Source organism: Marmota flaviventris, chromosome 14 (genome assembly GCF_047511675.1).
Source record: "Marmota flaviventris isolate mMarFla1 chromosome 14, mMarFla1.hap1, whole genome shotgun sequence".
Lineage (NCBI taxonomy): Eukaryota > Metazoa > Chordata > Mammalia > Rodentia > Sciuridae > Marmota > Marmota flaviventris.
Window position 1 is genome coordinate 86,740,428 of NC_092511.1, and position 23,450 is coordinate 86,763,877.

At 38.9% G+C, this 23,450-nt stretch overlaps 2 protein-coding genes across 9 annotated transcripts in view; one reads left to right on the plus strand and one right to left on the minus strand.

Moving 5' to 3' along the window:
* The window catches only part of Rev1 (REV1 DNA directed polymerase), a 78,598-nt gene extending 64,404 nt beyond the window's left edge, over positions 1–14,194 (plus strand). For all 7 annotated transcript variants that reach the window (XM_071601838.1, XM_071601837.1, XM_027950633.2 and 4 more), the window contains 11 exons: positions 1,481–1,701; positions 2,623–2,795; positions 7,886–7,988; positions 9,578–9,743; positions 9,955–10,157; positions 11,254–11,487; positions 11,982–12,102; positions 12,632–12,852; positions 12,956–13,112; positions 13,317–13,419; positions 13,790–14,194. In XM_071601838.1, coding sequence (XP_071457939.1) covers positions 1,481–1,701; positions 2,623–2,795; positions 7,886–7,988; positions 9,578–9,743; positions 9,955–10,157; positions 11,254–11,487; positions 11,982–12,102; positions 12,632–12,852; positions 12,956–13,112; positions 13,317–13,419; positions 13,790–13,901 — 1,814 coding nt within the window. In that variant the 3' untranslated portion in view covers positions 13,902–14,194. The remainder of the gene's footprint in view (positions 1–1,480; positions 1,702–2,622; positions 2,796–7,885; positions 7,989–9,577; positions 9,744–9,954; positions 10,158–11,253; positions 11,488–11,981; positions 12,103–12,631; positions 12,853–12,955; positions 13,113–13,316; positions 13,420–13,789) is intronic.
* Positions 14,195–14,917: 723 nt separating this feature from the next.
* Positions 14,918–23,450, minus strand: part of Eif5b (eukaryotic translation initiation factor 5B) — a 57,995-nt gene continuing 49,462 nt past the window's right edge. For both annotated transcript variants that reach the window (XM_027950637.2, XM_027950636.2), the window contains exons 15-24: positions 22,926–23,057; positions 22,197–22,379; positions 21,901–22,062; positions 20,669–20,800; positions 19,677–19,808; positions 19,489–19,565; positions 19,231–19,395; positions 17,556–17,694; positions 15,976–16,137; positions 14,918–15,627 (exon numbers count right to left, since the gene is read on the minus strand). In XM_027950637.2, the coding sequence (XP_027806438.2) occupies positions 15,520–15,627; positions 15,976–16,137; positions 17,556–17,694; positions 19,231–19,395; positions 19,489–19,565; positions 19,677–19,808; positions 20,669–20,800; positions 21,901–22,062; positions 22,197–22,379; positions 22,926–23,057 (1,392 nt within the window). In that variant the 3' untranslated portion in view covers positions 14,918–15,519. The remainder of the gene's footprint in view (positions 15,628–15,975; positions 16,138–17,555; positions 17,695–19,230; positions 19,396–19,488; positions 19,566–19,676; positions 19,809–20,668; positions 20,801–21,900; positions 22,063–22,196; positions 22,380–22,925; positions 23,058–23,450) is intronic.

Here is a 23,450-nt window from a genome sequence, read left to right on the forward strand (position 1 = left end):
TAGAGATAATAAAAATTGGACCCAAGGACATACAATTAATTATACCCCCAGCACTATTAAAAAAAAAAAAAAAAACAAACTTGTTTTATTGAGGCAAAACTCACATAACATTAACCGTCTGTAAGTGTCCATTTTCATGGTATTCAGTATATTCAAGTCCAGAAGAAGAAAGCCCCAGAGCCATTAAGCAGTAACTCCCTGAACCCCTTCCCAGCTTTCAGCTAGCACTCTGTGTACATTATAGACCTCATATTGCTGAATTTTAGAAACTTGTTTTTAGCTGCATTTTAGTTTTCCTGTGGCTAGTTGTTTTCTCATTCTCTCTCAGCATTCACAGAAAGGCAGACAGGCACCGAAGGAAATGGGGAAATGAGAAGAGAGGAAAAAGAGGTAGAAAGGAGATAGGGTAAAAGAAGTGGGGGAGGGTGTCATGGACAGAAAGAGAAGGAAAGAAGAGAGAATTAAGAGACCCCCCCAACCCTTTTTATTACCTATTTTGAGCCAGGGTTTTACTAAGTTGTAGAGGCTAGCCTTAAACTTAGATCCTCCTCTCTTAGCCTCTCAGGTGGATGGGATTATCCGCTTCCGCCACCATGCCTAGTGTGTTGAATCATTTTAATAAGAAACACAATTCAGGTTTCTAGGAAAGGCATTCCTAGATGTACATACCTTTATAAAGCTAAGGACAAATGGAGGAAAACCAAGATCCCAACTTAGAGCCGCAGAACTCATCAGCATCTTTTGGGTGAGATACAAGCCTTGTACCCTGTATCTTATAGTAAAGAACGTAGGGGGGCTGGGGATGTGGCTCAAGCGGTAGTGTACTCGCCTGGCATGCGTGCGGCGCTGGGTTTGATCCTCAGCACCACATACAAATAAAGATGTTATGTCCGCCGAATATTAAAAAATTCTCTCTCGCTCTCTCTCTCTCAAAAAAAAAAAAAAAAAAGATTGTGGGGATCCTGAAACCCGGCCCATTCTAGGAAGGTAGATACTACCTCTTCAGGGATATTATTCTTTTGATAAAATTGTAGGAGGTCTATCCTTCTCCCCCCACCAATATGTTGCTTAGAAACCTTCAAGCCCAGGTCACTGTTGCTACTATTGTCCAATATGATAGAAATAAACTGTTTTGGATTTTGGCCTATATTTACAAATTTTTGTTTTGTTACCCATTAAAGAAAACATGGCTGAAACCATCATGAAATTTTTAAAATTACCAGTATCACGGTACAGTCGCTAACACTGTGGGTGACTGAAAGTGTGTAAGTTGTACTGTAGCCTCATTTAAACAGGAATCTTTCTTAATTAGTTGATTTTGTGGATTAGATACCAATCTTGCTTGTCACAAATAAATTACATCCTTTTGATGACACTTAAATTTTAAATTGTTTTGACATGTTGGCTATTTTCCATTAATAAAATTATTTTAATAGTTTGACCTACATAACTGAAGAACTTCATATATTCCCTTTTCTAGGAGTTGGACGTTCAATGGAATCTAAGTTGACATCTTTGGGAATTAAAACTTGTGGAGACTTACAGTATATGACCATGGCAAAACTCCAAAGAGAATTTGGTCCCAAAACAGGTCAAATGCTTTACAGGTTCTGCCGTGGTTTGGATGATAGACCAGTTCGAACTGAAAAGGAAAGAAAATCTATTTCAGCTGAAATCAACTATGGAATAAGATTTACTCAGGTACTGATCATGTAACATTTTACTTTATGTTGTTAATATTTTCACATAGTCCTTTCCTTCCAGTTAACCATAACACTCTTAGCTTGAAATTATATCTTAAACCTCAAAAAAGTTTTGTGAGACAGTACATGCTAAGTTAGAACCCCAGGGAATTCTGATCTTTGGGAAGGATATTAAAAAATTATACTTTGGGGGTCAAAAAAGATTTGTGATTATAATTATTTCAATTTCCAGTGAAAGAAAAAGACCAGAAAAATGTTTTTAGTGTTGAATATTTTAAATTTTGAGTTAAAGTAGGTTTCCTCTGACTTATTCATGCATCTAGAAAGTAGTGGTACAGGTGATTGAGTTTTTGCTTTCTTTTAAAATACATGTTTGGGTTGATTATCTCTCTGGAATATAGATGAGAAACTCCCTCTTCCCTCCCAACACCTCGTAAAGATTTGGAATTTGATAAATGCCTGCCCTTTGGAACTCAGTGCTTCCCATTTCCTTTAGAATGGAAATGGTGCTGGGTTGGGGGACACATGCCTGTAATCCCAGCTTCTTGGGAGGCTGAGGCAGGAGGACCACAAGTTTAAAGCCAACCTGGGCAACTTGAGGCCAGTAAGATTCTGTCTCAGAATGAGTAAAAAAAAAAAAAGGCTGGATATGTAGCTCAGTGGTGGTGTGCTTGCCTAGCATGCATGAGGCCCTGGGTTTTATCCTCGGTACTGAAGGGGGAAAAATCCTTTAATTTTGCTTCATTGGGAAGGTATTTTTACCTAACATATAACAAGGTAATGAAAATGTTTATTTTTAATATATGCTTAGGATAGGAAATAGCATTCTAACTCAATATTACAGTTAAAATACTTGAAAAGAATGATTAGGCATATAAGAAAATAACATGGGAGTTTTTCCACGTTTGTCTTTCTGTAGCCAAAAGAGGCAGAAGCTTTCCTTCTGAATCTTTCAGAAGAAATTCAAAGGCGACTTGAAGCTGCTAGCATGAAGGGCAAACGTTTGACTCTCAAAATCATGGTACGAAAGCCAGGTGCCCCTGTAGAAACTGCAAAATTTGGAGGCCATGGAATTTGTGATAATATTGCCAGGTAAGCTCATCTTAAAAGGAATGTTGGTATTTACATTTTAATGCAGGTTATGATAATTCATAGAAAATAAAGAAAATCAAGAGTTTGAGTAAAAACCTAAATGTGGTGTTGTTTGACTTTCTTTAGTGCCAGGCCTTGGCCTAAAGTCATTCATCTTAGGTTAGTATACTTTTATCTGTCCATTTTCCAATGCTGTAACAGAATACCTGAGATTGGGTAGTTTGTAAAGAAAAGGGTTCTTTAGCTTATAGTTCTGAAGTCCAATATCATGACACTGGCAATTCCTTGGCCCTGGTGAGTCTTTTTTCCCTCAGCAGATGGTAGATGGTATTGCAATGGTAGGAACATGTGACAGAGATCACAGGCAAGACAGGAAGCCAAGGGAGAGGACTAGTCTTGCTCCTTTTTTTTAGTTGTAGTTGGACACAATACCTTTATTTATTTATTTATTTTTATGTGATGCTGAGAATTGAACCCAGTGCCTCACACGTGCCAGGCAAGCGCTTTACTGAGCCACAACCCCATCCTGGTCTCGCTCTTTTATAACAACTCTCTCTTGAGAACTAACTAGGGTCCCATGAAATGTATATTAGTTCCTTCCACTTACTAGTTCCTAACCCAGTTACTTCCCACCAGGCCCCTCTGAAGAAGGTCTCAACACCTCTCCTCAACCATCAGCCATTGAGTGCTGAGCTTCCAGCACAGGAACCCTTAGGGTACCGACCACATCCACACCACAGTAGCTGGCTCAGCAAGTTATATGCAGACTGACCTGTTGTTGGCTTCCTGACCCTTGGCAGCCTTTCCTTGGGTCTCCAGACTCTTTTTTAGTGTGTGGTCTGAAAGAAAGGGCGAGGCTGCCAATCTGCAGACCAGTGGGGACTGTTGTGGTTTGTAAAAGACTTACTGCTGTTTTTGCAGCAGATTGTGGTGTAGTACTTGAAAAAATGGTTTGAAAAAGACTATTTATGTAGGTATAATTTCTCTTCATGAAAAGAGTAATCATTAACGCTGAAAATTGGTAGAAAGCATTTTTTAAAACTCTGGTTTTTGTTGTGTAGGCCATTTAATATTAAATTTCATGTAAGATGTGTGACCAATATGAAAATGCTTGATTTTGCATACCATCTTATGAAGTGTACTACATTTTGGCTGTGAGATCACAGTTTTAAGACTTGACAATGAAAGCCACAAAGAGATTTATATCTTTTAGTAAAAATTACTTCCTCGTGCCAATCATATACATTCCATTCATGTTGTGGTGATACTGTTAAGTCATGAGATAACTCAAACAGAAGCTCCCAAATTTCTCATTAATGGCATTTGTTCGCTGTGAAAATAGGAAGTATAAATTATGCAGTTTATAAAATTTTTCTGCTTTTGGTTATCACGAACAATTATATGTTACCTACTTTAGTAAGTGTGCTAATGCCCACATCTTTCAAGTAATAGTTAAGTGTAGTGTTACTAGACATGTTTATACTGAACTGCTTAATTAGATCCTTACTCAAGAATATGATTATCTTCTTAAACATATTTTCTGTGGGAAAATCTGACTCATTTTAAAATACATTTTCTGGGAAAGAGGTCTTAATCTATTATTGAATTGGAAGTTTTTTGTTTTGCAGTGGAACATACTGTTCACACCAGCAAAGCCCCAAAGGCCCTGTAGGGAGTGGTAGGTGAGCTTAGTGTGTTTGGGGCACCTAAAAGTGCTGGCAGGTCCTCTGTTTTTCTTTCATGTGTTCTCAAAAATCCAAGAATCCGGCATTCTAGCCTGTGACCTTTAAACCCATATTTTTCCTTGTCATAGTATCCACAGAGTTGTTACTCCATTTATAGAATCTTTTAAGAGAAAATAGTACTAGATAAGCATATTCAAATGTTGAAATTATTCAGTGATTTGACTTTAAACATGAGTCAAGAAAGAACAGAAATTAACTTTTCATTCTGAATATTGACTGTACTTCAACTTAGAAATCTTATGAATTAAAAATTCTCTTAGAATCTAAAACCTTGGATTACCTTGTATTCACACTTTAATTGCAACATATATATTGTATATGCATTAACTAAAATTTCTTTTTCTAAATTTCTTTTTTTTATTTTTAGTGGATGGGGTCTTCATTAGAGAATTCACCTTAAAGTGTCAGTGTTCTATGTAATTTTTCTTTTCCCTCTTTGCTGCCAGTGTAATTAATATGGTATTTAGCTTCTTACAAGGGAGACTTTCTCATGCATTTTGTAAACTTTTACGTAACTAATATCGTGTAACTCTTTGAACAGTTCCATACTACGAGGTACTAATGAATACATAGGAAATGTAGCCTTTGTTTCTCTTAAAGTTATTCTACCACTTATCTGACTAGTTACATTTTTGGGGATGTGTAAAATCCTAATGAAGAGACTCTTGGTTACATATTAATACATGCTCACAGTATGATGTAATTTGGCCAGTATCACTCCTCAGCATTTATCCTCCCCTCCCCCTGTTTCCATCCCTGGTCCCTTTCCTCCTCTACTGATCTGCCTTTGATTTTGATGAGACCCCCCCACACACACACACATACACACACACCCTCTTTCTTTTCTGTTTTCCTCTCTAGCTTCCACATGAGAGAAAATATAATGACTTTTGACTTTCTGAGTTAGGCTTATATCACTTGACATGATGGTCCTCAGTTCCATCCATTTTCCTGCAAATGACATAATTTCATTTTTCTTTAAGGCTGAATAAAATTCCATTGTGTAAATATATACCACATTTTCCTTATCCATTGATGAATACTTAGGCTGGTTTTATAGTTTGGCTTATTGTGAATTGTGCTGCTGTAAACATGGACATACATGTATCCCTATAGGATAAATATAAAGGAGTGGTATAGCTGGGTCACATGATGGTTCCATGCCTAGTCTTTCGAAGAACTGCCATACTGATTTCCATAGTGGTTGTACTAATTTACAATCCCATTATCAGTGTAAAAGTGTTCCTTTTTTCTCCACATCCTCTCCAGCATTTATTATTCTTTGTATTCTTTTTTTTTTTTTTTTTTTTTTTGGTACCAGGGATTGAACCTAGGGATACTTAATCACTGAGCCTCATCCCTAGCCCTTTTAAATATTTTATTTTGAGACAGGGTCTCACCAAGTTACTGAGCCTGACTTTGAACTCTCAATCATCTTGCCTCAGCCTCCCAAACCGCTGGGATTACAAGCATGTGCTACTGTGCCTGACCTATTGTTTGTACTCTTGATGGCTGCCATTCTCACCGATGTGAGATTAAATCGCTGTAGTTTTGATTTTATTTCCTTAATTGCTAATGATATTGAGCATTTTTTTTCATTCATTTTTGGCCTTTTTACATTTCTTCCTTTTAGAAGTATGTTTAATTCATGTACTCCTTTATTGAGTTATTTGCTTTTTTGGTGATAAGTTTGAGTTCTTTATATATTCTAGGTATTAATTCTGTCAGAAGAGTAACTAGCAAAGATTTTCTCCCATTCTCTAGGTTCTCTCTTTGCATTCTTAATTGTTTCCTTTGCAGTGCTGAAGCTTTTTAATTTGATGCCATTCCATTTATTAACTCGTGGTACTAATTCCTGAGCATTTGGGGTTTGCCTGTGCCTCTGTTCAGGAGTGTTAACCCTACATTTTCTTCTAGGAGTTGCATAGTTTCTAGTCTAATTCCTAGGTCCTTGATCCATTTTAAGTTGATTTTTTTTTTTTTTTTTTTTTGGTGCTGGGAGCAGGGTGAGAGATAAGGGATTTTTATTCTTCTACATATGGATAACCAGTTTTTCCAGCACTATTTTTAAAAAGGGTGTCAAGGATCACATAACTGTAGATGTGTGAGTTTGTCTCTGTGCCTTCCAATCTATTCCATTGGTCTGTGTGTCTGTTTTTATGTTATTACCATGTAGTTTTTGGTACTATAGCTCTGTAGTATAATTCGAAGACAGGTATTGTGATTCCCTTTAGCTTAGAATTTTTTGGCTAATTTGGTGGCAATTGTATCGAATCTATATATTGCTCTTGGTAGTATGGCCATTTAGCAATATTAATTCATGCCAATACATGAACATGGGAGATCTTTCCATCTTCTGAAGTCTTCTTCAGTGTCTTTCTCAGTGTTCTATAGTTCATAGTAGAGGTCTTTTTACCTCCCTTTGTTAGTTTTGTGTGTGTGTGTGGCGGGGGGGGGAGGTATTGTGAATGAGATTGTTTTCCTGTTTACATTCTCAGATTTGTTGTTGATATATAGGAAAGCTGTTGATTATGTAACCTGCTACTTTGCTAATTTTTTAGTACTCTTGGAAGATCATCTAAATATAGGATAATATTATCTGCAAACAGTCATAATTTGACTTCTTTTCCTATTTTTTATTCATTTTACTTCCTTCTCTTGCCTAATTGCTCTGGCTAGATTTTCTAACACTATATTAAATAGGAATGACGAGAGTAGATATACACGTCTTATTCCAGATTTTAAAGGTAATGCTTTCAGTCTTTCCCCGTTCAGTATGAGGTTGGCTTTGGATTTTTCACATATAGCCTTTGTTGAGGTAGCTACTTCCCTAACTACTTCTGTGTTTTTATCATGAATGTGTGCTGAATTTTGTTAAGGCCTTTTCTGCATATATTAAGTATTTTTGCATCTAAGTTCATTAGTGTGTTGGTCTATTTCTTGATGTGTTATCTGGTTTTGGTATGAGTATGATATTGGCTTCATTAAATGAATTTGGAAGTGTTCCATCCTTTTCTATCTCATAGAATAATTTGAGAAGTATTGGCATTCGTACTTGTTTAAAGGTTTGGTAGAATTCAGCGGAGACTCCATCTGGTCCTAGACTTTTCTTTGTTGGACTATTATTACTGCTTCTGTCTCATTATAGGTTATTAGTCTGTTTAGGTTTTTTGTGTCCTCAAAATTAAGGGTTGGCAGGTGTATTTGTCTAGAAATGTATCCATTTCATCCGGGTTTTCCAGTTTAATGGAATCTAAATTTTCAAAATAGTCCCTAATAATCTGCTGTATTTCTGTGATGTCTGTGGTGATTTCTCCTTTTTCATCTCTAATTTTATTAATGCAGGACTGTAACTCTTGACCATGCAACAGACAGTGCAAAAATAATTGGAAAGGCTACGTTGAACATGTTTCATACAATGAAACTAAATATATCAGATATGAGAGGGGTAAGTGTGTGACATTAAACTCTGTAATGTTGTAAGCTTCATTTGTGGCTTGGTCTCTTTATCTACATATGGATAACCAGTTTTTCTGCATATTTCATGGTAGGGAATAGGAAGTTAATAGTTGCAGGTCTTCAGCTCCTTTGAGTTAATCTAAGGTAAATTTGACTTTCTCATCAGATCTGAGCTTTTTAGACTTGAGAGAGTAGTCTTATTTGCTATGGAAACTATTTTATGCTTAGATCAACAATTCTGTATCGTAGGATTTATTTTTGGTATTGGGGATTAAACCCAGTGGTGCTGTACCAGAGTTCACCCCCAGCCCTTCACTTTTATTTTTTTGAGATAAAGTCTTGCTTATTTGCTCAAGCTGGCCTTAATTTGAGATTCTTCTGCCTTAGCTTCCTGAGTCAGTGGGATTAAAGGCATATACCACTGTGCCTGGCAGAGACCTTATTATTTTTTCTTGTTTTTCTTTCTTTTTTTTTTTTTTAAATATTTTTACTTGGAATTGGACACAGTACCTTTATTTTATTTATTTATTTTTATGTGGTGCTGAAGATCAAACCCAGGGTCTCACACATGCTAGGCGAGCACTCTACTGCTGAGCCACAACCCCATTCCCAGAGACCTTATGTTTTTATAGTACCTTTCCCTCAGTTAACCAAAGGTTAATTTTTATATGCATTGTATTGTTTTTCCTGTTCTTGTTTCCTTAGAAGTAGATAGCACTGAGAAGTCTGAATCTGTAAACCCTGTAACTTTGAGGTCTTTTTAAAAATTTATTCTGATGTCTGTAGTTTGATGATCAAAAGAGAGAAATCACAGGCCTGAGCAAATGGCTTTAGATGGGCAGAAGGCCTCCCACCCCACCCAGATCACACCTCACATTTCTGTTCTTAAGATGAACTTCATAGGTTTACTTCTGGGTACCCAGATGAATAAGGGTAGTTTTTTGGTTCATTGTAGAAGGATTAAAGTCAGTACACCAGCCATAATTGAAACTTTTTCCTGAATGTTTTTTAATAGTTTATGGTGGGGGAGCTAGTAGTAACTTTGCAGTGTACCTTTGCTCATCTCCTCTCATTTTTTACTTGAAAAATATTTAATTTTTAAAAAGAAAAATGGTCAGTGAAGGAAAGTTGCCATAATATTCCCTATTTGGGGTGGTGGGGCTTTGAATCCTGGGCCTAGCATATACCCAGCACGTGCTTCACTACTAAGCTGCATCCCTAATCCTAAGTGAATTAATTTCTTACATTTAAATCCTACTTTCAAAACCTTAGTTGATTAGCATATCAGTGGAATATAATATTCTACTTGTTTGATTTTTCTGATTTTTGAAGACATTGTAGCACATTTGAGATGAGTTGGATACTCAAGGTTGAGAATAACTGCTTAATTGCTTCCCTAAAAGTCATATTTTTTAATGAATCTCATAGAAGACTGTGTATTTGAATATTTTCATTTAACCCTTTGTTCTAAAAACAAGATCTAGAAGATAGTTAAAAAAAAAAAGGATTAGATGAGAATTTTGCTGAGCAAAATTCATATCTGTTTTCCTAGAAACATACTCTTTATTCTGGTTCTAGGTTGGGATTCATGTGAATCAGCTGATTCCTACTAATCCAAACCATTCCACATGTTCCAGTCGCCTTTCAGTTCAGCCAAACCACTTTCCTGGTGGGTCACATTCTGTCCGTGACCTCTTCCAAGTTCAGAAAGCTAAGAAGTCCACAGAAGAGGACCACAGGGAAGGTTGGTGGTTGTCACATGGTTCTTGTTTGGTTCTGATTATGTCCTTGGGAAAGCAGTTAATTTTCAAATTGGCCTGACTCTGTAAATTTTTCCCTGAAGAACAGATTTACATTTTAACTATGGCCCTAATAAGTATTTACAGCAGACAAAGGGATGCCTGGGATTCAAATTACCTAAGGAGGCTATAAAGCGTATTTTTCTATACTTGTAGTGTTTCTGACGGCTGTGGATCTGGAAATATCACCTGCCTCTCGAAGTTGCACTTTCTTACCATCCTTTAATACACATCTGCCAGCTAGTGTGAGTCCTGACACTAACAAGGGAGAGTCTTCAAGGAAATGGAATGGTCTGCATTCTCCCGTCAATGTGCAGTCAAGACTTAACCTGAGTATAGAGGTCCCGTCACCTTCCCAGGTATGTTTTTATACTCCTAAGTACAAAAGTAGCTTACAAATGACATTTTTTATTCCATCCGTAGAACCAAAGGGAGAAAAGGCTACTGGTTAGAATAAATAAGGTTTCCAGAATTTTACAGGACAGTAATTCGTGTAGATGAAAGTGCTTTTGCAAATATTTGCAACTCTTGCAAGTTGTAAAAGTGTGGCTTAAAAGGCTGTCCTCATGAGCTGGCACTTTGTCAGTGTAATCATGCAGGCTTGCTGTATTCAACAGAGCAAATCTGGTGATCTTTAGTGAACTAGGATCTAATGTCAAAGGGGTTTGCAGCATTTGCAAACCTTTCTTTTTGTAGAGTGAATGTTTTAGAGTCTAAGCTTAAAATTCAGTTTGTGTAGGCTCTAAGTGTGGTTGGTACATGGTTGGCATCCTTTGCCCCTGGGAAATGATAGCACTTTTAAGCTCTAAAGGAAGTTCATTTGTGATCTCCCTCTATCCCGTACTAGAGAAGATATCAATGCTGGCTATAGTACTAGGGAGAGGGAGGGTCAATTTTGATATCCTTGCATTGGCTCCCAGTTGCTGGTGACACCCAACAGTTGTTTCTGGCTAGGTAAGATGAGTCTATCTAGGTTATGAGATTGCCATGTTTCCCAAGTACTGGATGTACGTGGGCAGAGAAAAGTATTTTCTAGAAACCCCCTTTTCCAGCTTCCTTTCAGACTAGATTTATTAGTATTTTGGGGCAGTCTCATACAGGAAGGTAAATTCTGACATTAACTGTCCCAGAAAGTTAATGTATCTTGGGCTCTGGCCTCTCCCATGGGTGAGCTCCTCCTACAAGACAGTATACAAGTATATGTGGATTTACCTGATTTGTGGTACTGGCAGGGTTCCACACTTACCTCCAGACTCCTAATGTCACATCAGGTGTCAATGGCAAAAGGCAAAGACATTCCAAAGATGTGCTTGTGGGGGCAGGGGCCCAGGAGGGACAGTAGCTTTTCTAGCCCAGTGGTTTGCACTCTGTGTTCATGATCTAAGAGGTTCCCTCCCCTAAACACCTCATGTCTAAGCACACTTTAACCTCAAATTCATGTTTGATATTTTACAGCTTGATCAGTCTGTTCTAGAAGCACTTCCATCTGATATCCGGGAACAGATAGAACAAGTTTGTGCTGTTCAGCAGGGAGAGCCACGTGGTGACAAAAAGAAAGAACCGGTAAATGGCTGTAATTCGGGAGTTCTAGCACAACCAGTTGGGACAGTATTGTTGCAAATACCAGAACCTGAAGAATCTAATAGTGACACAGGAATAAGTGTTATAGCCCTTCCAGCATTTTCACAGGTAAGTTAAATTCAAGCACCTTCTACCATAGTTTTAAGCATTCTCATCCATCCTACACCATCTTATTTCCCTTTCCCCTCTGCACCCTAATTCAGTAGCTCATGCTGTGTCCAATGGGGAGTGGGATTCTTGGTTCTGCCTCATCAGGAGACCATAGACTTAATGGAGCAGATGGTGCATGGGTGCCTACCTAGAATAATGAACATATTCTGCTTCTGTCGCATTGGCCAGAGCCCGTCACCAGGCGGGAATGTAGTCAGATATGGGGGACAGTAACAGTCTCAGCTCCTGTTTTAAGTTCCAATTAGTGCTCAAATTTAATTCCTGTTCTTACCCTAAAGTCTTTCAAGATTTAATATTTGATACTGAAGACCTAAAGAATTCATACAGGTCAGCAAAGGTTGACCTGAAAACAAAACCTTTGTGAAAAAATATAAACCAGCTGCCATTTAAAATTAATCCAAGTTTGACTCTGGGCTTTGCTTTCCCACTAGGTGGACCCTGAGGTTTTTGCTGCCCTTCCTGCTGAGCTTCAAAAGGAGCTGAAAGCAGCATATGAGCAAAGACAAAGGCAGGGAGAAGACACTAGTTACCAGCAGCCAGCCAGTGCATCTGGTAAGCCTGGGAAGTGGCTTAAATAAACGTTCATTCCATTAACAGATTTCATTACTGGAGAATATCTGAACAGGGCTACAGTAGGGGTGGGAGCTGGCATAGTCCTAGTTAGAGTCTTATACAGACTTTGTTTTAAAGAATGAAGTGACAGATCATTTCAATATTTGTCAAAGACTCACACAACATCATCTCAAGGTTTGTGGATGTGCATCACAAACACCTGAATCCACTTTTACTCTATAAGAGTAACAATTCTATAAAGTTTACAGTTTAGCAGACACTGTTATGAGGGCTTCCATCTGTTGATTCTTCTTCCAATCCTGTGACCACCCCATTATAAATAATCATACCAAAGGCTGAGACAGAGGAAGTGCCAGAGCTGAGACAGAGGAAGTGTGGAGCCTGTTGGCACTGCCACTCCTGGTGGGAGGTGTTTTAGGATGGATGTTCTGGGAGGTGGGGGTTGCATATTTGGAAAGGGAAAGAGCTTATGGTCCTGTCCAGACTCATTATACACCTCTTCCTTTAGTGCCAAAGAATCCTTTACTTCAGCTAAAGCCAGCAACAGTGAAAGAAAAGAAGAAAACCAAGAAAAAAACCCCCATGAGTCCCAAGAAAAAGATTCAGAGCCCTCTGAAAAACAAACTGCTTAGCAGTCCTGCAAAATCCCTGCCAGGGGCCTGTGGGAGTCCCCAGAAGTTAATTGATGGGTTCCTAAAACATGAAGGACCTGCTGCTGAGAAACCCCTGGTAAGTTTTTTGAAAAATACTTTTAAAACTCTTGAGTTGTATCAGGTCTTAATGTCCTTGATACTTCTAAAAATAGCATTTTTATCTTTTGTTTTTTCAACAGGAAGAAATCGCTGCTTCCTCCTCAGGAGAGCCAGGCCTTTCCACTTTGCAGCCTGACCTGGCCAGCTGTGTTAGGCCTGCAGCACCCAATCTAGCTGGAGCTGTTGAGTTCAGTGATGTAAAGACCTTGCTCAAAGAATGGATAACTACCATTTCAGGTTGGCTTGACCTGTGGGTGGCCCTGTTCAAGAGAACATGAACATACTGTACAGATTGAATGCGAATTTCTTACTGATCTTTTGGACTTGCTTTGAAAAAAGTCCCAATTCTGCAGCCCATTCTTTTTTCTTTTGTCCCTGCAGCTCTCTCTATTCTTTATATTAAACATCATGGTCCTTATTTGAGGTTTTCCCCCTTTCTAGATCCAATGGAAGAAGATATATTGCAAGTTGTGAAATACTGTACTGATCTTATAGAGGAAAAAGATTTGGAAAAACTGGACTTAGTTATAAAATACATGAAAAGGTAAGTTGTGTTTTTATGGAAGGGAATTCCCAGTGATATTGTATAAACAGTTAACTGGAAATATATGAAGGCTTTAAAACTTTCTCCTGGAAACTTATTCCTGGCAAAATATATTCTTCAGGATTATCAAAAAAATGCCATGTTTTGATAATAGAAAGTTTAAAATAAGGTTGTTGCCCTTGAGATCTATGTCTAATATGCGATTTAAAAACTATCGGAATGTATTTCCTTTTTAGTGTTCTACTTAGGATTTTAATTTCTGGCCAAGATCACCTTTTGTGTGTAAAAAATGAAGCAATGAAGACTTGAAAAAGGAATTAAGTCTTAGAATTCTTTCCTAATGATGGTTTTTCTTCTTTCCCGCTTTCAGGTTGATGCAGCAATCGGTGGAATCGGTTTGGAATATGGCATTTGACTTTATTCTTGACAATGTTCAGGTGGTTTTACAACAAACTTATGGAAGCACATTAAAAGTTACATAAATATTACCAGAGAGCCTGGTGCTCTCCGCTAGCTGTGCCATAAGTGCTTGTGAGGTATTTGCAAAGTGCATGATAGTAATGCTCTGAGTTTTTACATTTTCAGATTTCTTTTTAAAGCAAGTGTTTTTGTACATTTCTTTTCAAAAAGTGCCAAATTTGTCAGTATTGCATGTAAATAATTGTGTTAATTCTTTTACTGTAGCATAGATTCTATTTACAAAATGTTTGTTTATAAAGTTTTATGGATTTTTACAGTGAAGTGTTTACAGTTGTTTAATAAAGAACTGTATGTATATTTTGTACAGGCTCCTTTTTGTGAATCCTTAAAAACTCAACTCTAGGAAGCAACTATTTATTATACTTAAGAGGCTGAAAAACCTCCAGACCGTTTCTGGCTGGATCCATGCTAAGCTTTGAAATTCCTGAGAGGTCCCAGACCAGGATTCTACTTGAAAGGGTAAAGCTTCTAAATCATCTTATTCTTGTCTCCAAGCATGCACATGAACATGTTAAGTAAATTTTTTCTTCTTCTGTGTGGGGGAGCTTCTGGGAAAAATGAAGTCCCACAGATAGTTCTGAGGTGGTATTCGCTATGCCTCTCCTGGCCCTAGAGAAATTTTGATAATGAAGAATAGTATAGATTGTCAAACTATCTTTAAGAGAGCATTAACAGCATACAAATTTTATATATGTTTGAGTCCATGCTGCTAATTAATACTTATTTTCCCTCAACAAGAGTGTCTGCTTCTTAGATCCATATTAATCTAGAGCTAGCAATTTGGATCGCTACCATGAACAAATCACACTATGAGGTATCTGAAGTGACTCAGAGGCACCAAACCCAGATAAATTGCCCATCGTTACCAGCTGTCTTATCAGAAAGTATGTGCATGGTAAAAGGACAAACAAAACAGAACAAGATTAATGAATGAAAATCCCTCCTGTTGCCTTATGCTAGGATATAAGTTTGATGGTCTGATATGAGGATGAGAAGCTACACTGACATGGAAGCCTACTTACCAGTACTGCAATGTCTGTTTATTATTATTAGTTTTTGAACTGTGATGATTACAAGACTCTCATGACTATACAAGCAGTAAAAAGCAGCCAGCTATGCTTTACACCATGGTTTCACACAAAGCAGATAAATATCAGAATGCTTCATTTTCTATTTTAAAAAATCCCTAAGGGCTTATGGCGGAAGAATATGCATAAAGAAAGATGTGTATCTTACATCAAAAAAGTCCCAAGAATCACAAAATCTGCAGAAGCGAGGTTAATCAAATACTGCAGGACTGATTTAATCAGTATAAAATTGAAAGATCTTTAGATTTGTAATAAAAATCCAAATTTAGGGAAGGGCAAACTTTAAAACAGCAGCCAAGTAAGGAAGGGTGGGGTGAGGAGGGTGTGAACGAACAGGCACGCTGGAACTGTGGGGATGTGTAACTGACCACTGTCAAACCAGTGTAAGTTTCTTGGTTTCTCATGGAAAACGTTTTATACACCTAAGTCCATCAGTGTCCAGATACATCTGTTCCATTTTTTGTCTTTGTTTTGTTGGTGGTATTAAAACATAATATTGCATTTACTCCAATTCCTGCCCCATGTGAAAAATTTAGATGATTTCAAATACTTTCTTCAGTTCCACGATAAGCTGCCAGTCACTCTTCTGCATTTCATCTCTGAACCAGTCTTTGAGTGCATCGATGGACTGCCTGCTGATCTGCAATGCATGAGGCACAAACAGTGTGAACAGAATGTAACAAACAGGTGCACAAATGTTGCTCAGTGTAAAGAAAACTTCAGCAGCAGAAACAATGTAAGCCTGCCTAAGGGAGTAGAGCTCCCCCCCTCCAATACATTGCAAGGAACAGAGCAGAGGCCCTGGCATTCTGTCAGTGCTGCTGTACTCAGAGGTACTGTCCTTAACCAGGACAAGGCCCTAGAGAAGGATCCAGTACTATCAGATTCTACAGATCCAGACAGACTTCAAAGCTATTGATACAGGTAATCCAAAAAAGTGACCAGACCCCCACCCCAATTTCTGAAAACATGCCACTGAAATACTTACTTTACTGACAAGGATGTCTGTAGCTTCAAAATGTCTCCCAAACATTTTGGGAGATTCACCAGGGATGGGTTCTATTTTGACACACACTTCTTGTCCCTTTTTTGCAACATCCACTTGTTTGTGATTTATTTCAATGCTTGTTACTATTCCAATGTCGACAAACTGAAAGATAATAGAAAATATAATGTATGCAGAGGGATGTGTTACCCTCCACAGCACCTTGACAGCTGAGATACACACAGAGCCCACTCTAAAAACCTAGGCACATTATCCTGTGCTTACCACAGAATCAGGAAGAATTTTTGACTTATGCCCTTTATAAGACAGCTATAAGGATGAAGAGAGACCACTGATGAACTACTGCGTAAACCCTTACACGTGCTCTGCTCACCCAGGGTCACTTTCCCTCCTAATACAGCCTGTCCTGAGAGGACGGAGCAGTATTAGGAGGGAATGGCAGGCTCCACATCAGGAATGAACTCAAAGCAATCAGTGGAGATGAAGTCAGAAAGGCAGCTGGGGAAACATTATGCAGATTGAAAATGACAAGTCACAGTGACACTAGTTTACAGGGGAGGACCCCCTGGACTGCCTTGTGGAAAAAGGTACTAGAGAACAAGTGGAAAAAGTTAGGTGTGAAAATAGCACACCTGTAATTCCAGCCACCCCAAAACAGCAAATTTGAGCCTAGCCGGTCTCAAAAAAAGTAGAGAGGGGAGGCGGGGTCTGAGGGGACTAAAACCAGGAAGAGCTTGGCTTGGTTTAGGAGGTCAAAGTCACATGGAAAATTGATTTTACTGCAAGTAGTGTCCTAGAGAACACTGAAATGGTACGGAAGCACAAACTTTCAAGGGCCATGCGCTGGGGCAGGGTATCTTGGATGAGCCTGGAACTTGTCACTACCCTTTCCAGGAGGAAATGCTCCAGGAGTTGTGCAAGTTCCGTGATCTCACTGACCAAACTACAGTTTAAAAACCACAAAACTGAAGTCTATTGGATACTTGTGATTTTCACAATTATGCATCCATTTATGAAAGAACTTGGGTGCTGACTGACTGCAGTGGGTACTGAAGCCATTAGGAGAAGGCTGTTGAGAAACAGGCCATCATAAAGAACTCTCCCAAGAACCACGGAGACGGTTTTCTCTTTCAGCAATTTCCTCAGGGAACTGAGCAGACAGCAGCAGTGTGAGTGTGACACAGAAGTCACAAAACTCCTTTGTAAGTTCCTTCCCAATAATTCTAACTAGCTAGTGAGGAGGCAGACGATCCAAATGCAGGAGTGTTTGTGCAAAACCACCAGGTACGGCGCAGCCAACGCACACCTAGAAGGGAACCAGCTGCTGAGTGGAGTCACCAGAGAAATGAGGGACAAGTGATGATGTGTGAATGGGGACTGCAAACAGTGTACTACGCAAACCATGTTGATTTTTCTTTTGTTTAAAGACTGACATTTACCCATACTGAGGTGCAATAATACCAAGCTAAAAGCTTGGATGGTTTTTTAAAGTTCTGGAAACAAAACTTTTTTTCCCCCTCCCATGGAGATAAGACCACTTTCTCAGTACAGCTGGAACTTACATTTTTGCTTGGAACACACATAGGTGTTCCTTGTTTCACCTGACCTGCTTCCACAGTCACCCCCATCACTATTGGATCTCGAGAATTGAAAATATACTGAGGGAGGATTTTCATCTTGCAGGGAAATACTGCTATGTGCCTGAAATGAAAATGAAAGCAAGAATTTTTTTAAGCTTATAAAATAATTTCAACAAACACAGCAGATGGACATGAGGCTTTTTCCATTATATGAAAGCAGGTTGCTCAGGCTGAGTGAGAGAAGCAGGCCCACCCACAGAAGCTGGTTTTCAGCTGACAGCCCAAGGCCACCCTGCTTCTGTGGCCCTTCATCTTCCCTTCCTCCTCCCTCTTTCTATTTTATTGCTTCCCAAGTCTTCCCACATTCCACCCAGCCACACCCAGCCACACCCAGCCAGTAAGGAGCCAAGGAGCCCTTCACTGCTTTATTCCCAGCTTGGTGTTTGGGTACAGTAGGATTTTGTGCCAAAACAAAAGGTCGAGCCTGACCCCCAAAGAAGTCACTCTACAGCCATATCCTGGGGCTTAGAACCAGGACAGTACCTGCTGGCAAGTCTGTCACTTGTCTTTTGGGACCCCAAAGGTATCTACCCACTTCCTCCTCTTCACCATGCTCCTAAATTTTTGATCCAAAAAGTTGCTGCAAGGTTAATTTCCCTGCTTATTAAGCATATGCTGGAAGTGCTAAGTTTCTAGCAGTCTTCCCAAGCAAGTAGTTTTTCTTGCTTCAGATTTCATGGTCAAAAGTGACCATACACCAATTTAAATCCTAATGTTCACTAACTGGCTCTACCTTCAAGTGTATCTGAAATTAAGCCACCATTCTCTGTGTTACTCTGGTGTGAACCACCTCATCAATCATCTCTTGCATGGACTACAGCAGGCTCCTGACAGGTGCTCAACCCATAACACTAGCAACCAGTCTGACCATGACCAGGCAAACAATAACTACTCACAACTCAAAGGAAAAGCTCCATCCTTCCACTTCCTGCTGCCCACAAGTACCTTCCTACATCATATGGATCCTGCCAACTTGTTACCTGGTTTTCTACCACAGTCCCTACAGTGTAACCTGCCTCAGCCAAGGTGGGTGCCTCCATTTTTGGACCCAGTTCTGCTTCATGTGAGATTCTACCTGGATGCTCCAATGAGAGGCCTAAAGAGATGAGACCTTCCAACTACATATTAATCACAGCCCCCTTCTCTCCTTTTCAAGGCTCCTCCCTGCTTTATTTTGACTTTCAGCACCTATCTCCACTTAAGCATTAACTACCAGCTGCCTCTCCCAACAAGAGTGAGCACCTCAGCTCTGAAAGGAAGATGCCTGGCCTGGGTGAGACTGACCACTCCAGGCACATGGGCGCTCAGAATGTTTGTGCAGGAATGGACTTCTCACTGACTTCCTAATTCTCATACTTTGATTTTGTTAATCACATTCCGTGCAATTTCAGATAAGCAACTACTATGTTCATGACTAACAGGCCACAAAGAAAACTGGGTGCAGAGTTTCTGGTATAACAGACCATTTAGGGACACAACCTTAGGTAGATGTACAAATGCCATGCTTTTGTTGCCTACATGCCTTTCCAGGATTTAGTTAATTCTCAACAAACTTCATTACTAAAGAACCCAAATAAAATTAAAAATGCCAACTTACTTAAATTCTTCTTGTTTCTGTTTCTTGTAGTCTTGTCTATATTTCGTAAAGGCATCAAATAAATGATAAATAATTTCCGCACTAAAAATTCTAACTCCTAAACTATCGGCCATTTCTTGTGCATCCCGTTCAATTCTCACATCAAAGGCCAAAATTACTGCATATCTGAAAGATTAAAATACATCAAGGATCATTCAATAAAAAAGCCAATCACAAAGGACAGTTTGAAGGCCATAGGTAGCAGAAACAATGACTTACTGAGGATCATGTTCCAACATCACAGAAGCCTTCATAACATCTTTTTTATGGACAGGGCCAATGTTAATCCCTGCATACTGTAAAAAGGAAGGTTCCAGTTTTATCTGCTTGTGTCGAGTAATGGCACCAGCACCACAAACCACAACCAACCACCACTGACTTGTGAAGAGCTGGGCATGATTACTTACGGGCACTTCTGATGTTTTCAGAAATTCAAGTAGAGCTTCCAAGGAGCCTAGTGTAGATGCCTGGACATAGACTCCTTTTTCTTCTAATTTGATAGCATTTAGTGTCTGCTTTAGCTCATGGATCAATTCATCCTTAAAAAGAAATCAGATTTGACAAGGATATCAGTTTACCTCTACCCTCAACTGCCTAGAATGAAATTGCTCCTCTTTTGGGTTCAGTATTCATCTGAAAATAAGAAGCCAAAGCTTAGGGCAAAGCATAATAATTTGTGCCAGAAGAGATTTGGCAACTCTATCCTAGTCCTATCCCCACTTCACCTTTGTCTTAGGTTGACCAACTTTAAGGAAAAACAGTACATGGGTGGGGCAGAATGAAATAATAGATAAGAATGAGCGTTCAAAAGTAGTACCTCAAATGTTAGGGTAGCTTAATAGCTCTGCTTAGCTGTTTCAACAATGAAATACCCTAAACTTCATTATCTTAACAGCTAAATGTATTGACACCATTAAAAAAGATACAGAAATCTACTTCATACTTGGCACTGGGCTTGTGCTTTGCCCTGTTCCCACTGGCCCCAGAAGTGACTACCTGATGGCAGGACCTACCACTACATAATGGTGGCCCTGGCACGTAAGAGGTCAGTACTAGTAACACCTATATTTGTTCTCTGGCATGCAAACAAATAAGACTATAGCTAAAAGGTTCGCTTTTGTGAAACTGCTGGATATGGGCCAACTGCTATCCACAAATGGGCTTTTAAATGACTGTCTCTATAAATTAGGTTATCTAAAATTCTATTTTAAAATAGAAGGCATATCTAGATTCTAGTGGATACAAAAATATTTATGTCAATTCACAGTGATTGTATAAACTGAAGTAATTTCAACATATCAAGTTTGCTGAGAGATCAAGAGACTTCACAAAGGCAAAGATGTCCATTTTAGTCACATCCCCAGCATGTGCCTTAATGACATAATAACAATAAACTTACTTTAAGAACAGGGACTTCATCTTCTTTATAAGCCACCAGGAGAGGTAAACCAGCCAGTGTTTTCTCCAGGTCTTTTCCAAGAATCTTTACCCCCTGAGCTGCTTCTACTTCTTTATGTTTTTCATACTGGTTCTACAGAGATAAAAACATTTTCCACCACATATATTTGAAAAGTTGTAGCATTGCATGATATGAGAGACTATTTTCATGACCTGAGGGTCAGGAAACATTCCTTAGACTAGACATACACACAAACTACAAAATAATAAAAAAAGTAGTAATAATAGACCAGTGTCTCCTATAAATCTTTAAAAAAAAAAAAAGTGGAGAGAAAAATGACAAAGACCTGATAAAGATATGAAATAACCAGGACTCTAACTTGTTATTGGCTAATGTGGATAACAGTGCGACCTCATCTAGTGAAATGAGTCACACATGCAATCCACTCTACAGGGTGCACCCTGGAGACACTGGCAGGAGTCCACAAGACGGGAAGAACAGTCTTCCTGACACTACTGGTAATAACAAAGCCTACATTTTCAACAGAACAGATAATTGGAATTTTTTTTTTTAACAGAATGCCTTTATTTATTTTTATGCGGTGCTGAGGATTGAACCCAGTGCTTCACATATGCTAGGCAAGTGCTATACCACTGAGCTATAGCCCCAGCCCTGGAATACAAATCTTAAAAAATTATTTATCAGCTGGAAAGTCAAAGATACAAAAGTGCACACTAAGAATAACTCCTCTGATACAGAGCCCAGACACTTTCAGGGCTGCACACTCAGTTTCTAAAACTAAGGATGTTTAAAATGGAGATGTTAGCTATTCTCATGCAGCCCTAGCTAAGTCTTAGGTATCAGGGAAGAAAGGGACCTCACATCAGGAAGAAGCACGTAGAAGCTTCTGGGTGTCAGCAAGCAACATGTGATCTGTGGCAAGGCTGCTTCCTAAAACTTTATTATTATTAAACTTTTCTTCTATGTTTTATGCACTTTTCAGCATGGATGTTTCTTTTAACATAAAAAATGGTTAATAATAAAAAATCAATTAACACTGTGGAAGCAAAACAATGTAATTTATCTTTTAGGGAAGCCCTGGTCTTTTAAATATGTACATTTACAAATCTCTGCTGAGGGACAGCCTTCCATACGAAGACATCTAAAATAAAACTGCTCTCAAAGTGAGGAAACAACCTCAGAACTTACAAGTCCTGTGTATCAATGCTTACCTTCACTCGCAATTCCTTCATAGGAGGGGGTAACAGGAGTCCTCGAATCTGAGTGACAATGGGCCCTTCTACTCCAGGAACAATGATTGTATCTCCTTCCTTCAGACGCCCATTGATCAATATGACATCTATAGTGGTGCCCATTCCTGGGAGAGCTTTAACCTAACAGAAATTATTGCAAAGGAAACAAAACACATGATGCATCAAATTCATTACATCTAAAAGTCATAAACATCCTCTAACCAAGGAACTCGCTACTGGAGTGGGAAGTAAGCAGGAAGCCTGAAGATAATTACCTCCATCACCTGTGCTCTCAGCTCTTCACAGTGTGCCAGTCTCTTACTCAACATGGTCTGAGTTAACTCCACAAGAAGGTAGATCAGACTTCCCATGCCATCACCAGTATGTGCAGAGGTAGGTACCAAGGACACAAAAGTGCGGGGATCTTTATTCTCATAAAACAAAGCAGCATTCAAACCCTGGAAGCAAAAGTCATTCCAAAACACCAAGCTGTGAAAGGAGGTATCTAGAGGGGAATGACTAAAGAGAAGCTAGATAAGCAAAGGGCTAATCATTCTGCAACTGCTGAAGCACTCTTGAGGGCCTTGGGTTCGCTTCTGTATAGAAGTGATGGAGGCACTATATTAAAGGAAAGTGGCTTCCTTCTAAGGCACCTTAGATTTTTAAAAGGTTCAGACTGCAAAGAGTTCTGTAAGGTACTGGCTTTCTGATATGAAAAGAAGGAAGCCAAGCAAGCTGGTATGCATGTGCAGCCCCAGGTATTGGGGAGGCTCAGGCAGGAAGATCCCCCAAGTCCAGGAATCTGGGGTAAGCCTGGGCAACACAGCAAGACTCCATTCTCAACAAAACAAAACAAAAACCAAAGAAGGAATAAAGGAAAAATTCTATCCAGTTAGTAGGAGAACAGAGCCTATAATAAAAATGCTGAGGTTATTATAAAAATAATGTAATGAAAGAAACAGTCTGAGAAATGGCTTTTCATAAAGAAGGGAAGGTTTTCTTACCTGCTGTGCAAATTCTACAATAATGGCCTTTGCTCGCTCCTCAAACTCATCTTTTGTATTCTTTTTCTGCTTCTTTAAAGTAGCAGCCACATCAGAGTCAGGACTCTTTTTCCAATCATATAACCTATCAATCTGGAAAAGTTTTTTTGTAAGAAAAATGCTCAAAAATTCAGAACATTCAAGAATTTAAGATTAGTAGATCCAAAAATCCTTTTATTGTAACAAAAGCCCTTTATAGACTGTAATAAGAGTCCTCCTTTCAAGTGAGAGATTGCTGAGATACCAATCTCCCCTGCTAGCCCCTCCAAAGAGTTCAGGAGAGGCAGCCAACAGACTGCAAAATACAAGACCCTAGAATTATACTAACACTACACATGTGTGTTGTCAAGTTCCCAGAAAGTTTTGTAAAGTAGACAGAAGCAAGGATTAATTACTACAATACCATCACCAGGAAAAATTATACACCCAAAACTAGAAAATAAAAAATAAGTTATTGCCCTATCTCAGATCAGCTCGTTTTAGTTA